The sequence below is a fragment of the Callospermophilus lateralis genome, chromosome 3 (genome assembly GCF_048772815.1).
Source record: "Callospermophilus lateralis isolate mCalLat2 chromosome 3, mCalLat2.hap1, whole genome shotgun sequence".
Taxonomy (NCBI): Eukaryota; Metazoa; Chordata; class Mammalia; order Rodentia; family Sciuridae; genus Callospermophilus; species Callospermophilus lateralis.
This window is the reverse complement of record NC_135307.1, coordinates 30,891,223-30,905,948: the sequence shown is the minus strand read 5'-3', so window position 1 is coordinate 30,905,948 and position 14,726 is coordinate 30,891,223. Positions and strand designations below refer to the sequence as shown.

At 46.9% G+C, this 14,726-nt stretch overlaps 1 protein-coding gene across 1 annotated transcript in view; it reads right to left on the bottom strand.

The window, feature by feature from the left end:
• Positions 1-14,726, bottom strand: part of Dpf3 (double PHD fingers 3) — a 251,647-nt gene that overhangs the window by 100,039 nt on the left and 136,882 nt on the right. Inside the window, exons 4-6 of the mRNA XM_077109052.1 lie at positions 8,812-8,939; positions 4,140-4,163; positions 1,680-1,775 (exon numbers count right to left, since the gene is read on the bottom strand). Coding sequence (XP_076965167.1) covers positions 1,680-1,775; positions 4,140-4,163; positions 8,812-8,939 — 248 coding nt within the window. The remainder of the gene's footprint in view (positions 1-1,679; positions 1,776-4,139; positions 4,164-8,811; positions 8,940-14,726) is intronic.

Here is a 14,726-nt window from a genome sequence, read left to right as displayed (position 1 = left end):
ATGGTGCATGATTTTAAATTTATGAATCAGAAGTTTCTGGAATTTCCATTCAATATTTTCAGACCAGGGTTGACCACAGGTAACTAAAACCATGGAAACCAAAACCACAGAAAGAAAAGACAACTATATCAGTTTCCAGGAAATACAATGGAAAGAGGAAGACATAAAAGCACCACTACGCCACCAAATCCTGAATGTGAGAAATTCTACAAGACAAGCCAAGTTCTTCAACAAATCAACGGTACAGGGGTTTAACACAAAAATGACTGTGGTAGAGAGTCATGAAAAAGAGGTATGTGTGGAATAAAGGAGACATAGACTGCAAACCAACCAACCAGTACTGGGCATTTTTTGAGAAATCAAGGGGAAATGAACAGAGGCTGGATAGTAGCTATTAGAATCATAGTCATTTTCACTGAGTATGAAAATGAAATCTATTAGAGATACACTCTAACGTCTGGGATTTGCTTCCTACCCACTCCTGCTCATGAGGAAATAATCAAACACATAAACCAATGAAAAGTGGGAGAAAAGAACAGATGACACAAAACAGTCAAAACACTGGCAACTGATGAAGCTGGTGACAGCTATATAAGAATGCACCATCAGACAGCTGGCCTGCCCTCACTGAGAGATCCCTGCTCCTGTCAGCAGGTCCGAGCATCTGAGCCCATGGTGCGGGCAGTGCTAAACGACATGCAACTGTCGGCTGAGAACTTGCCTGTGATATATAGTTCAAGACCCTATCCCAGATCTGCTGAATCAGGACTGCTGATCACAGGTCCCTAGGAATCTGCATTTAAAAGCTCTCTCAGAGATATTGTTGTCCGCTAAAGCATAGGGGCTGTGAGAGTAGGGAGGCTTGCGAGAATTATTACTGGACCCAAACCCACAAGGCAAGCTTCTGATCTTGAGGGGAAGGGTCCTGCCTGCAGCCTGTAGGAGCCAGACCCTCAGGCCTAAGAGAGTGAATTCTCCAGTGAGGAGCCTCAGTTTACCCCTGGAGGGTCCTCTCCCTCTCATTACTATCCAATGCCCTTGCAGACCACAGAAGGTTAACCACAGAAAGCCCCTCTGGGCTTGTACATGAGGCCTCTGGAGAACCAACCTGGGGCCTGAAAGCACCACCCTGGCTTGGCTCTCTCCCCGCCGGGGACCAACCATTACCTTGTTTTCATCCCTTCTACCAGGGATTTCCCTCTGCTCATCCCAGCTCTGACCCCTTCCTTGCCCCATCCCAGACTCCAAAGCTCATGCCAAACCCACTTGGGCACCATCAGCCGCATCCCCCCTTCTTCCCCAGCAGGCTCCTGCTCCCAGCCTAGGGAAGTGCACCCCCAAAGTTTGTGTCCTGACCCTGTCATTCTGGGATGACCCCAGGAAACCTTCAGCCTTTTTTCATGACTGAGTGATGGGCCCAACAGACACCCTCTCCTCATCCTCCTCCTCCCCCACAGAGCGCCCTCTGCCTCCTCTCATCCCTCTTGCCAGCATGGAACTCCTCCAGGCTCTGACCGGATCAGAGCCCCTCTGGAGTGTTCCTCTCTGAGTATTCTCCAAGCCAGAAGGTAGGTGTGAGATCCATCTCGCTTCAGTGGGACCTGGAATAAGTCCAGGGATCGATTATTGGCCTGACCTCAGCTCTGCTCTTTCCTCCCTTTGTGGCATCCCCCACTTACCCGTCCTCTGGTCCTATTCTTTCGCTTGGGAATATCCTCTTCTAAATCCTCTTCTTCATTCCCTTCTTCTACATTCTCATCATTTTCCAAAACCCTCTGGAATGACAAGAAAATCAGTAGAAGATTTGAGAAATTAAATGCAAAGGAGAAAATCGTCAGAGGGTCATTCTTAAGGTGTTCCATTTTTTTGTTTTTTGTTTTGTTTGTTTTGTTTTTTGCTTTTGTTTTGTTTAGCAAAGTGAGGCTGCTGTTCCTGAGGCTTGGGAAGTTGAGCCTTTGTGATGCTGCCCAGGAGTTTGACACTCCCCGAGCCCAAGCCCAAGCCCCTTCCAGCCAAGACCTCCCAGAACACCAAACCTCTCCACTCTTTGAGCCCAAGAAGAGTTTTCTGAGAATACTCTGGCAGTGTTATGATTTGAATGTGAGGTGTCCCCCAAAAGCTCATGTGTGAGACAATGCAAGAAGGTTTAGAGGAGAAATGATTGGGTTATGAAAGTCTTAGACCAATCAGTGGCTTAATCCCCTAATGGGATTAACTGAGTGGTAACTGAAGGTGGGTAGGGTGTGGCTGGAGAAGGGTACCTGGGGGTGAGCCTTTGATATGTATTTTTGCATCTGGTGAGTGGAGGCCCTCTCTGCTTCCTGATCATCATGTGAGCTGTTTCCCTCCACCACACTCTTCCACCATGATCTCCTGCCTCACCTGGAGCCCCCAGAGAATGGAGCCGGCCATCTGTGGACTGAGACCTCTGAAACCATGAGCCCCCAAATAAACTTTTCTGCCTCTATGACTGTTCTGGTCAGATCTTTTAGTCATAGCCATGACAAAGCTGATTAAAACAGGCAGAAATGCTTTTCTATGGAGCCAAGTCATTTTTATCAAAACTTACTTTCTTTAATGTAATCTTTCCTTTTGTTCCTATCAAAGGCCACCTCAGAACCATGAAAATGTGTTTGTCCTTTCCCTGTCATTCTGAAACCTGCCCTGTCTGAAAAAAAAAAAAAAAAACAAACAAGTAACTTCCTGCTCATCTGACCAGAATGTAACGTTAACGTGCCGCTTGTAAGAATCCACTTTAAAAAAAAAAAAAAAAAAAAAGATTTTCATGATAGTTCATGACTTGTCATAGAGTTTAAAGATCATGAATTCAAATGATCTCTCTCCAGTAGCCCTGGGAGGCACAGAGAATCCAATTTCCATTTTACAGGTGAATAAAACTGAGGCTGAAAACCATTTTGATGGTTCAAGATCATAGAGGGAAGGCATGAGTAGAATAAGGTCAGGTTCATGAGCTCCGCTTCCCGTTGGTTTCTCAGACCTCGGGAATGAGAACTCCAGGTTCATCACGGTGTACTCTTCCTGTAGGGACCTGAGCACTTCACTCCCCTTAGAAGAGGGGAGGGAAGAAGTGGAGTATGTACCCCCAGGTTCAAGGGAAAGATCAAAGATCACGGCAGGAGACCCAGGCCTTCACCTTGGGAGTAGGAAAAGAGGGAAGGGGCTTGGAGCTCACTGAAATCCATATCAGGGCCCTGAGAACTTCTATATGGGCTCACTGTGGGACTCAGTTCCTCCATTTATAAAACAGAAATCAATTCAATCTTCATTCATATCTAGCACCGACTCCAAGGCAGGTACTGCACTAAGGCAAGATGCAACATAGCGGAGTCTTGGCCTCAAATCAACCCCACAGTCTGGAGAAGAGAGGACAGATTTAAAGAACATGCATAACCACATAACTCCAGCTGTTATAAAGTCAAGTTCAGGGTACATGAGAGGGCAAATTGACAGAAGGGAATTTTACCTCATCTGAAGGTTGGGGGGAGGCTTCCTGAGGACAAGGGGAGATGAGATATGGAGAATAAGCAAAGACTAGCCTTGAGAATGGAGACAGGGAAGAGGGAGGAAGAGAGGAAAGAGCTTCTAGGCAGGGAGACCAGCATGAGCAAAGGGGAGAGGACCGTGGCTTGTCCAAGTAGCAGAAAGGGCTGGTGTAACCAAAGTCTGGTGGCTCCAGGAGAGAGATGGCCAAGATGCAGCCAGAAAAGTGTGCAGGAAACACACTTATACAGGATGACATCCCAATCCTTGGGGGAATGGTGCAAAAATTAAATTTAAAAAAAAAATTAAGAAACTTTGGAAAGTCTTAGAAAGTAGCACACATCACATGACATCGGATGTTACCATTGCTATTCAAGTAGCCTCCTGGACAACACCACTGGCCTGTCCTCAAAGCAGGAAGCCCAGGAGAGGGTTACTAGTGATCTTCTGCTCCTGCCTTCCTGCCAGAGTGCTCTGCTGCAATCATAGCAACCAGGATATCCCTGTCATCCCATTCTTCCAAAGAGCTCCAAATAGTTCTAGTGAATTCTTCTCCAATTTCCCTCCCGGTTTTATTTAGGAACCCACCAGCAGATGGTACTTATGGATCTCTAGGTCAGCCTTCACCCTCTAAAGACACAGCCGAGTCTGTTGGATGTGACCTTTGGCTCGCAACTAGGAAATGTTGGCTCGGGTCTGGAGCAGGCCCTTGGCTTCCTGACCTGCAGGTGGGACCACTAGTGAAATCCAAGCAAAACAATGACAAATGCTGTGCAGTCTTCAGTGAAAAAAATGTAGCATAAATATACGGTGTAGTTATTAGGACTGCGGTGGCTGATCACACAGCTGTCTTGCAAAGCTTCTGAGTCTTGAGGTCATTTAATCATGGTAAGTTCCAAGTGTCTGGAATTTAAAGGTCATTGCCTCTGGCATCTCAGTACAATTCTGACTCCACTGTCATTTTTCATGATAAGGGTATTTATTGTCCATAATACAGACTCTGGGTTGGAAGGTGAAAGATGGGTGGAGGCAGATGAGCTGGTCCCCAGAGTGTCTCGCAGCCTCATTGTCCAAGAGTGAACTGACGTCTCCTCCCCCTGAGGTTCTGTCCCTCTTCTCCCCACCAGCTCCCTTGTGACTCTGGAATCTCCAGTCTATGCCCCATTAACAGTGTCTGCATTTCTCTTAATGTGGCCCTGACACCAGAAGTCTCTCTATGTGATTCTTAACTCAGAAGGAACCAGGACACCCTAAAAAACAAAGCTCATTTCAGGCCTCAGGAAGCAGAGCGGGGAGAGTCCTGTCCAAGAGGTGAAGGGCAGGGGTGGTCCAACTATAGAATCAGCTTATCCCCAGTAACATACCAGCAGTCCCTGTTCAAGGACATTGTCTGCAAAATAAACACATTTTAAAATAACTTTTCTCTCTGTTACTCTAAACAGTCTTTACAGTGATGATAATAGTGGTTTGTGGTTGTATCAAAAAAAAAAAATAAAAAGAAAGAAAGAAAAAGAAAAAATTCCTTTTCAAAGATTCCATTATCTCCAGCCAGGAATACTACAAAATCTAACAAATGTCACTATGTTGGCCCTACATCCAATCTCCTCTCCATGCAGAACCAGAGGGATCTTTATAAAATATAAATTCACTGCCCTGATTAAAATCCTCCAATTGGCTTCCTCTTTTGTTTTACATGAAACTGAAAGCCACTTCCAAGTACCTTGAGGCTGACAGGTCTGGCTCCTGGCCACCTGTCCAGCTCCACCCTGGGCTCTTCTCCCTGGCACCACACTCGAGCCACATGGGCCTTCCGTCTGTTCCAGCAACACAAGCTCTGACCTACCTCGGGGCCTTCAGCACACTGTTCCCCTGCCCAGAAAGCTCTTCAACTGAGGTTAAACCCCTTGTATTCCTTAGGACACTACCTAGAATCTGCCCCGGCCCTTCTTCTACTGAATCTTCATCTTGTGTGTTCATCTCATAGCACTTTTCCAAGAACACAATATTTTATGTCTTACTTGTTTTCTGTCTGTATGTCACCAGACTACAGGTGCAGAGGGCAGGTCTCCCTTGGCCCCTCTCTGCAGCACCTGACACAGTTCCTCCTCAAGGGAAGCCTTCATGAAACTTTGGTCAAGTGAATGAAAATAAAAGAAAAAAAAACTATAGACCACTGACTACCTAGGTATGTTGGTAACGTGAAGCCAACGAACACAAGCGAATCTGTTTGGCTTCGGATGCTGCCTCAGCTTTGAGCACAGTAGAACAGCCCCTGGCTCTGCACATGGCAGCCTGATGGTGACACAATGACCCCTATAATGGACCAGAGTTTCAGGAGAAGAACTCAACCCTACCTCCAGTTCTGCAGGAAAAGGGCCACACATCACTCAGTATCAAGGCTTCTGGGCAATGGGTCTGTCCCATTCGCTGATTCTGTCAAAGTCCACTATGTAACCAAACTCTACGCTAAGGGGTCACAGGGAGGTGACAAACCTGGCCTTCAACATCCAAAAGCCCAAAACTGGGGGGGATAGGCGGCTGGTCAAACTCACAAGGAGGAAAGCAGCAGGTGCCCTAGACATTTGAGGTAAGAGGAGAGCCCCATGGCTACGGAGAGACCAAGAAAGGCTGGACAGGGCGTGGCACTGAGGCCGAGCCTCAGAGCCAAATGGGACCTGTGCTTGCGGAGGTGGAAGAAAAGGCGTGTGCCAGATAGAGGGCCCAGCAGGACCCAAGGCAGAGCGGGAAGAAGGCTGAGGAGCGGGGAGGAAAGACATCACAGCAAATAAGCCTGAAAACTAGCTGAGGAGCAGAAAGGGGAGGCCCAGGAAGGTCACACCACCACTCCGGATTTATTTAGTGAGAAGCACATTTTTTTTTTTTTTTTTTTTTAAGCAAGGTGCCGGGGTGGTACAAACAGAGCTGTGCTTCAGGACAAAAGGTAACTAGCAAAGTAGAACATGTGGGAGGGGGAAAGACCGGGATCGGATCGGGTCACACATCAGAATCTGGTCACTCGTGCACCTACTCAACACATAAGTGTGTGGGTCTCCTACGCGCCCAGCACTGTTGGGGGACTTGAGATATATCGTGAGCAGAACAGAGTCTCCTGCCCTGGGGAGTTTACACTCTATTGGGAGAAAACAGATAATAAACAGTAACATAATAAATAAACAGATTTCAAATTACATTCGATGGTGATAAGAGAGAAGGGGAGAAGAATAATAATAAAGCAGAGTGAGGGAACAAGAGATGCAGGGCAGGAAGGGCACAGGACGTGGTATGAAATGCAGCCGTCAGGCCACGCCACCGTGAGCAGAAGGCGTGGGGCAAAAGCCTGGGACTTCTCAGGCAGAGGAAATGGCCAGAGCAAAAGCCCCGAGGCAGGAGGAGCAGGCCTGGCGTGATCTAGGAGCAGCAAAGACAGGTTGCTGCAAGACTTGACAGAGTGAGCGAGGAAAATAGGAAGGAGCTGCTCAGAGAGGTGGGAGGGCCCTGTTCCACTCCAGACAACAGTGGCCACAGCAGGCTTTGCGCTCAAGAATGACAGGCACCAACTGAACTTGAAAAACTCTTTCTCCTATGGTCCATCCAATCCACGGAATTATTATTCAGCACTAAAAAGAAATTAGCTCTCAAGACATGAAGGAAGCTTACACGTGGATTGCTAAGGGAAAGCAGTCCCTCTGAAAAGGCTGCCGTAGGACCCCAACTGAAGGACGTCCTGGAGAGGGAAAAACTGTGCACACAGTAAAGCCCAGTGGTTGCAGGGATTATGAGGGAGGGTCACGCCCGAGCACAGAGGATTTTAGTGCATACTGCCATAAGTGTGGTTGCCTGTCATTACCCATGTGTCCAAACCCATAGACCACCAAGAGTGGACACTAAAGCATGGGCTCTGGGTGATAGGGGCGTATCAATTTAGGTGCCTTGATTGCAACCCATGTGGTGGGAGCGTGTGGTCATGGGGGAGCCTATGCGTGTACGTGGGCACAGGGGATATAGGAAATCTCTGTACCTGCCTCACAATTTTGCTATGAACCCAAGGTTGCTATTTTTAAGTGGTCTTTTAAAGACTCCCTCTGAGGTTTCTGCAGGGAAGACCATCACAGTCCTGTAGACAAGTGGTAAGTGTGGCCTGGACCAGGGAAGCCACAGAGGATACGGGAAGAAGGGCCATGCTCTGGATTTGTGTTGGACGCATGGCCAGCTGGATCCCGGACGCATGGACATTGTACTTGAGAGAGAGACAAAGGGGACTCCAAGTTCCATTCGACAACTAAAGGCTAGAGTGAATGAAAATCTCCAGTAGGACTGGAGCAGAGGAGGGAACAAACAAGTCAGGGAGTGGGAACTAAGTCGAAAAGACTCGACCATTCATCTTAGCACAGGAGTGGCCGTGAAGGAGGCCAGGTTCGCGGATTCATTCAGTGCCTTTACTGAGACCCAACTCTGCACCTGCATGAGCCAGGTACAGAGGACACAGAGGTGACAAGAAGCATGGGTCCCGACTCTATGGAACCCACAGGCCAGTGGTTCCTATTAAGCAAACCAGAGAGGTATTATTATTATCATCATTCCTTTAACTATCGCTTCAGTAAATTAATGAATTAATAATTAAAATAGTGAATTGAATATAAAATTACGCATATACAATGTAGGTAACAAAAATATAAAATTTTAACACAGGATATAAATTCAATAAAATATAATTTAATTATATTTAATTATTAACACCACTATTTATATTAGCACTAGTTAATATTATTACAATACTCTGTGTCGAGCATTGTATTGGATAAACAGGATTCGAGGCAAGTGACAGGAAATGGTGGGTGCACACCATTATAATCCGGAGCTGGGGGAACAGATGAACCATCCTGCAGGGAGGGGACTACGAGGCAGGCCTGGAAGGATGAGTGAGTTAATCCTCATTAACTCCACCAGATCCTCTCTCCCCAGGCCCAGCGCAGTGGGAGAAAAGAACCAGAAGTCTGAGGAGCAGGAGCTGAGCCTGCATTGTGAGGAAGGGGGCAAGGGTGAGTCAGGGACTCGCTGGGCAAAGCCAACACCCAGGAGTCTACACCCTGGACTGTGGGCTGTTTATTTCACAGGGAGGAAGGCTCAGTCTGCTTTGCTTCCTAACATGGCCCCAGGACCTAGCAGGGTACCCAGTGCTCAACAGGCTCCATAAATACATTTGGAACAAACAAATGAAGAAATCAGGGAGAGGGGTTGGTGCATTGAATCGGAAAAGCCTCAGAGTGCTGGGGGGGGGGGGGGTCGGGCTGCAGCCCCAGGAGGGAGTACCTGTATCTCCTGGATGCTCTCCTCCTCCCGCGCATCCACCTTCTTCTCCACCCCCTCTCCGCGGAGCAAGGCTTCCAGCGTGGTGCTTTCCGAGGTGAAGCCATCTTTCTTCAGGGGCAGCTCCACTTCTGAAACACACACACAGAAAGGCAGGTCAGGCCACCAGAAGAGCTGGGGCAGGAAGGATGGCCCCTAAGGTCACGTTCCACCAGAGCTCCTGGGTAGAACTCAGGGTGGCCGGCGCTCTCTCCTCCGGGGGGACAGGAACATGGGAGTTGAGGGCAGCTTTCCAGCTTCTCTCATAAGGTAGATCATGACCCTCTCGGAAAGCTGAGGCCGGGCAGAAAGGGTGCCAGGTGGGACATGGGACCACTATGCCTGGGCCTGGGTCTTGCTTCCACCTCTCTCTGGCAGTGAGACTGGACAAGGCGCTGGAGGAGGCTCAAGCCTGTTCTTCTACAAGGGGGCACAATGCTGTCCAACACCACAGGGTCGTCTGTGGGTCAGAGAAGTGCTGATTTAAAAGCATTTTGAAACTCTCAAGCAGCACACCGGCTTGGCCACTGTTATTACTGTCCCCTGCCTCGATCCCAGCTCTGGTCAGGCAACTCATGACCTCTCCTCAGCCAGGCTGGCTGCCCAGCTCTGCATGGCTCCATGAAAAGCTAATTCGGCCTCCGAGAGGCTGTTCCCATGCGCTCACAGGGGATGCGGAGCCTTGAAACCGAGGGGAAAAGGAGGAGCAAGGACAGATGCCCAGCAGGACCCAGAGAGCAGGGTGGGAGCTGAGGGCAGTCTCTGAAGACGTGGGGAGTTTGAGCAGCTGCTGGACAGTAGGTCACTGGGTGCTAGAGTTTTGATGCTGACTATCTCTGGTAAAGACCGCCCCCAGGGTAATCCTAAGAGGAGGTGGCGGAACCCTTAGGAGATGAGGACTACTGGGAGGTCCTTAGGGGCTTTCCCTTGAAGGGAACTGTACCTCAGTCTCTTCCTCTTCCTCTCTGGCTTCCTGGCCATGAGGTAAACACTTTGCTCTGCCACCCACTCCCTGCATCGCCATCACCAGAAGCCCAAAGCAGCAAATCTGCCTGAGCACGGACAGGAACCTCTAAACTTTTTCTCTTTATAAGCTAGTTATCTCAGGAATTTTGTTACAGTGTTGAAAAACCAACCCACTGGGCCAGCTAAGTAAAAAAAAAAAAAAAAAAAAAGGCAGCTAGAGACAACCCACTGCTGAGAAAGAACAGAGTGGAGCTGAACTCCACTCTACAAGATGCCCTTCAAAGTCCCATTTTTACAGAGGGCTTTTAAAAATAATACAGTTATGAAAAATTGTGTTGTGAATGGATAATTATGAATGTAATACATTCCACTATTGTCATGTATGCAAGAAATAAAAAAATCCAAAAATAATAATAATAAGTAAAAACAGAAATCTAAGGTCCAAGTGATCATATTTTTGTTTACTGTAAAAATTTTCCTCCAACCTCTCCTCTGATCCTGGAGTTCATACCCCATCCCCACCCACACACACGTGCGAGCGCGCGCACACACATACACACACCCACACACACACACTACCACTCTCTCAGGTCCCATGGATGCAAGAACACAATACAGTGGTGTGCGTGGAAAACAGGGGAAACAAATGGCCCACTCATATCAGGGAATTGAAGGTTTAGTGTAGGGACTAGGAGGTGTGTGGGGGAGAAAGGGAACCAAAAAGCAATGGTGAGGTGCCCCCAGGGGAGCATTTCCACTGCTACTCCTAGGGAGACAGAGGAGTGTTTGCAAGAACCTGGAGACAGGGCCAGACAGGAGCTATGGCTTACACTACTTGCAAGATCCCAGAGGCCAGGAAACAAGGGAACCAACACGTGAACCAAGCACGCTTTCTTCCATCCTCTATCTTCCTGCCGTGCTTCCTTCCTCTCTCATTGGCCAACCTTGACCGGAAGCCAGAGGGCAGGGAGCCTGGTCAATGCAGCCCACCAAGGTCAACTTCCTGGGACACAGAGCAGTGTGAAGGGCAAAGAGTGGATGTGGAAGGGTGAATGGAGATCAGCAGCACCATCGAGCCCTCCTTCCTTCCCACCCCAACGGAACCCTACTGCCTGCTCCATCTCCTCCACCCAGAAGAGCACAGGCCGGCCAATCCCATGGAAGAAAGGCACCACGGGTGACCAGCTCCCAGAAAAAAAGAAGGTGGAAGGAGGAACAGTACCTGAAGTCTCTTGAGAGACAAGGGTCTCTGGGATTTTTTTTTTTGTTTAACCAAAAAAAGAATAGAGGACCCACCTCCATCAACAAGCACTACCACAAAACCTGCCACCTCTGGACTACGTCCATCAATCTATCCGTCCAACAGCTGTTTACGGAGCGCCTGCCATGTGACAACTGCTGTACTGGGACTAGGGACATAGGAGTTGACCAAATCAAGTTAGGTCCGACCCCTGGGTGGCTTATAGTCTAAAGAGACAGACATAAAAATGTTAAATACGAAATAAAAATGCAATTATGAACTGTCCTAAGTGCCATAGAGGAAAACAACTATGAAACATGAAAGAATAAAGGAGGAGATCAGATCAGAGAGTCAGGGAATGCCCGTGAGTGTCAGAGAAAGAGTCAACTGTCTGCTTTAATGACTTCAAGGCATGCAGCTCCGTAGCCTGGTCTGATGACATATTTCTTTCTCTCCCAAGTCAGAAAAGTCTTCCAAATGTCTAATCTCAAACAATTAACGTGGGTTGTCTCATGTCCCGTCCTCCGTCAAAAAAGAACAGCTGGTCGCAATCACTCAAATTCATAATAATCATATGTACATATTTGAAGTTCATTTCCTAGTCTTCCCAACACTAAATAAATCCAATGTCCAGAACTGCACAGCATTTTGAACAAGAGATGGCCTTATGGAACATAAAAGTCAATCATTATACTTTACAAATGAGTCACCCTAAGCTCAGAGAAGGTATGTAATTTTACCAAAGCGACACATCAGGACAAGAATGCAGCTGAATGATCTTCCCAACACACCTTCGAGATCATGACAAGACCCTCATTCATTGTAATCTTATTAGTAGTTCCCAAGCCAAGCTGAGCCCCGAATGGGCTTTGGTGCACTTGTAAACCGGAAGAGGGCTTGGTACCCAGGAGCCTTCAAAATGCAGCAGCTGTTATTGCTATGTGTCATTTAATCCCCACCACACCCAAGAGGCACAGTCATTATCCCATTTTACAGATGAGGACAGTGCAGCTTGGGATGCTTATAACTTGCTTAATATCACAAAATCTGCCCTTCAGTTCAATCTGCCTGCAGAAGCCACCACTTCGGTGGGCCCAAGGTCTCCACCTGACTGTCTCTGGTCCACCCTTGAAAGGTCTCTTTCCAGGTTGTGCATTTCCAGTGCAGGCTTCAACTCTCTCCACAATTTTTTCATTTCAAGATAAAAGGCTCATCTCTGATGAGCTGAGGGTAGTTTGCAGCAGGGTGCTGGGCTCCACTCTGGATGAACATCCTTGTATGGTACTCCCCTCCCACAGCACTCTTGACACTATACAGGATTTTCCATCAGCTGTGAACTTCCTCCTCCTGCTCCTTCTTCCACTCCTGCTGAAAATACCTCTATCCTTGCTTTGCCATATTTCAGACTATTCTCTTAGTCCCCCTGACCCAGACTTTACCAGATACTGAACCAGAACCAAGCACAGTGTAAGAATCCGGAGGGGAAATAGATCTCACAATAGGAAAACTTCAGTGGGTTCTCCTGCCTGCAAAGAGCTCAGGGGGGTCTCCGATGGCAGGCAGAGTCCAGTCCCTTAACGAGGAAAGTGAAGCACAGAAAGACAGAGAGCCTTTCCCAGGATCACTGTGAAACACAGTGACAGCATTCTTCCTTAATCACCAAAATATTTAACTGGCTCATAGAGGTTCTGCTTTCAGACAGCCCTGGAGTCAAACCCTAACCTTGCCATTTATTAGTAGGGGAGCTGTGGGCTAGTCACTTCACCTGAGCCTCCATTTCCTTACGCAAATGGGGGTGATCACAGTGTCTAATTCCCAGTGTTGGTGTGAGAATCAGAGTGATGCAGCCTGAAGAAATTCCAAAGGGATCCACCAAAAAACCCCTATGAGACCCGGGGAGGAAAATTAGGCTTATCAATTTTTATTTGTTTATTCTATTCAAATCTTGGGTTCAAAATCAGATCATACGTGCAAAGAACCTGGGACATTGGAAGTGCCCTACAAATGCTGGATGTTATTGTTACCAAAGTTTAAAATATTCTGATTTTTTAAAATTAATTTATTGATTCTAAGCATTCTGATTTTCATGGCATAGCTACACTGTCCCGAAGACATATAATGCAAGCCACTTGTACGTTTTAAACTTTCCAGTAGCCACATTTTAAAAAGCAAAGAGAAGCAGGTACAATTTATTTTGTTTTCTCAAACCCCGATATTTCCAAAGTATAACCATTCCAACATGAAATTTATATAAGAAAATCATTGATGTGATAGAAAATCATAGATTCATTTACATCAAGACTTCTAAATCTGGACTGGGGTTGAGGCTCGGTGGTAGAGCATTTGCCATTTGCCTAGAATGCGTGAGACACTGGGTTTGATTCTCAGCACCACATAAAAATGAATGAATAAAATAAAGGTGTCGTGTCCATCTACAACTAAAAAAAAAAATTTTTTTTTTAAAAAGCCAGATTTGTAGCTCAGTGGTAAATTACGTGCTTAGTGTTCTAGAGGCCCTGAGATCTGTGGGCCCAGAACCAAAAAAGAAGGGAGTGGGGCAAAATATTATAGAAAAAAATAAAGGATTCTATATCTGGCATGTAGTTTATTTACACTTATGTCACATCTCAATTCAGACTAGCCATATTTCAAGAGTTGCATGGCTACATTTAGCTAGTGGCTGCTGCACTGAACAATACAGGTGTATAACATTAAAAGAAATGCTTATTGTGATTTTGCTTCTGAGAAATGGAAGGAATTTAAACGTGGTTCTTAATGTTGCCTACTTAATACCCCCACGGAGTGCCACTCCATGAGCAGTATTCTAGATGTCCTCTGGCAAACCCTGGTTGCAAAGCACCATGGGTAAGGCTTGGAAGGTCAGAATGAAAGAGTAACCACCCTTTCCAAAAATCCAGCAGAGGGTCCATTCTCTACCTCCTGACCATAGGGGGTTCCAGAGTGAGCGGGGATAAAAGGGAACAGATCCCAGTTCTTGCACAGTGTACATCCTAGACACTCTCCTTAGGGATGTCACTGACTCGATTTTATTCCAATATAGCTCATCGGGATATATATGGTCCTTAATAGGATTTAGTAATTCTTTAAAAATACACTCATTTTGCACTTCACACAAATTTGGAGTCCACATAACCTGACAGAAGCCATGACATATTACAAGTTAAAAGAAAATGGTCCAAAACACACACACACACACACACACACACACACACACACACACATAATTCATCTTTAAATTAGCCTGATTTTATACACATGGATATAAACCTACGGATCGTTACTTTCTCCAGAGCGGCAGCAGCTGTCACCCAAGCCAGCCGCCTCCCTAGGCCCCCGTAAGCAGCTCTGCCTCCACTTCTAATTGGGAACAGAGATACTCCTTGGGTGAGTTCCAGCACGATCCATCACACCAGCGACAGCTTCTGTGCAAACCGAAGCAAATCGGTCTCCAAACAAGAAAAAACCTCTTAGACAAACAAGGATTGAAGCATAGAAAGTCTTCTTTAAAAAAAAGCGGGGGGGGGGCACAAATTTAAAAAAAAAAAATTTTTTAAATTTTGTTCCAGTGAAGAGCAATGGCTTCTCCCCAGGCTCCGGACGGGGCAGCCATCCTCTTGGGTACAGATCAAAGCCACAAGCTTTTGACACAGGT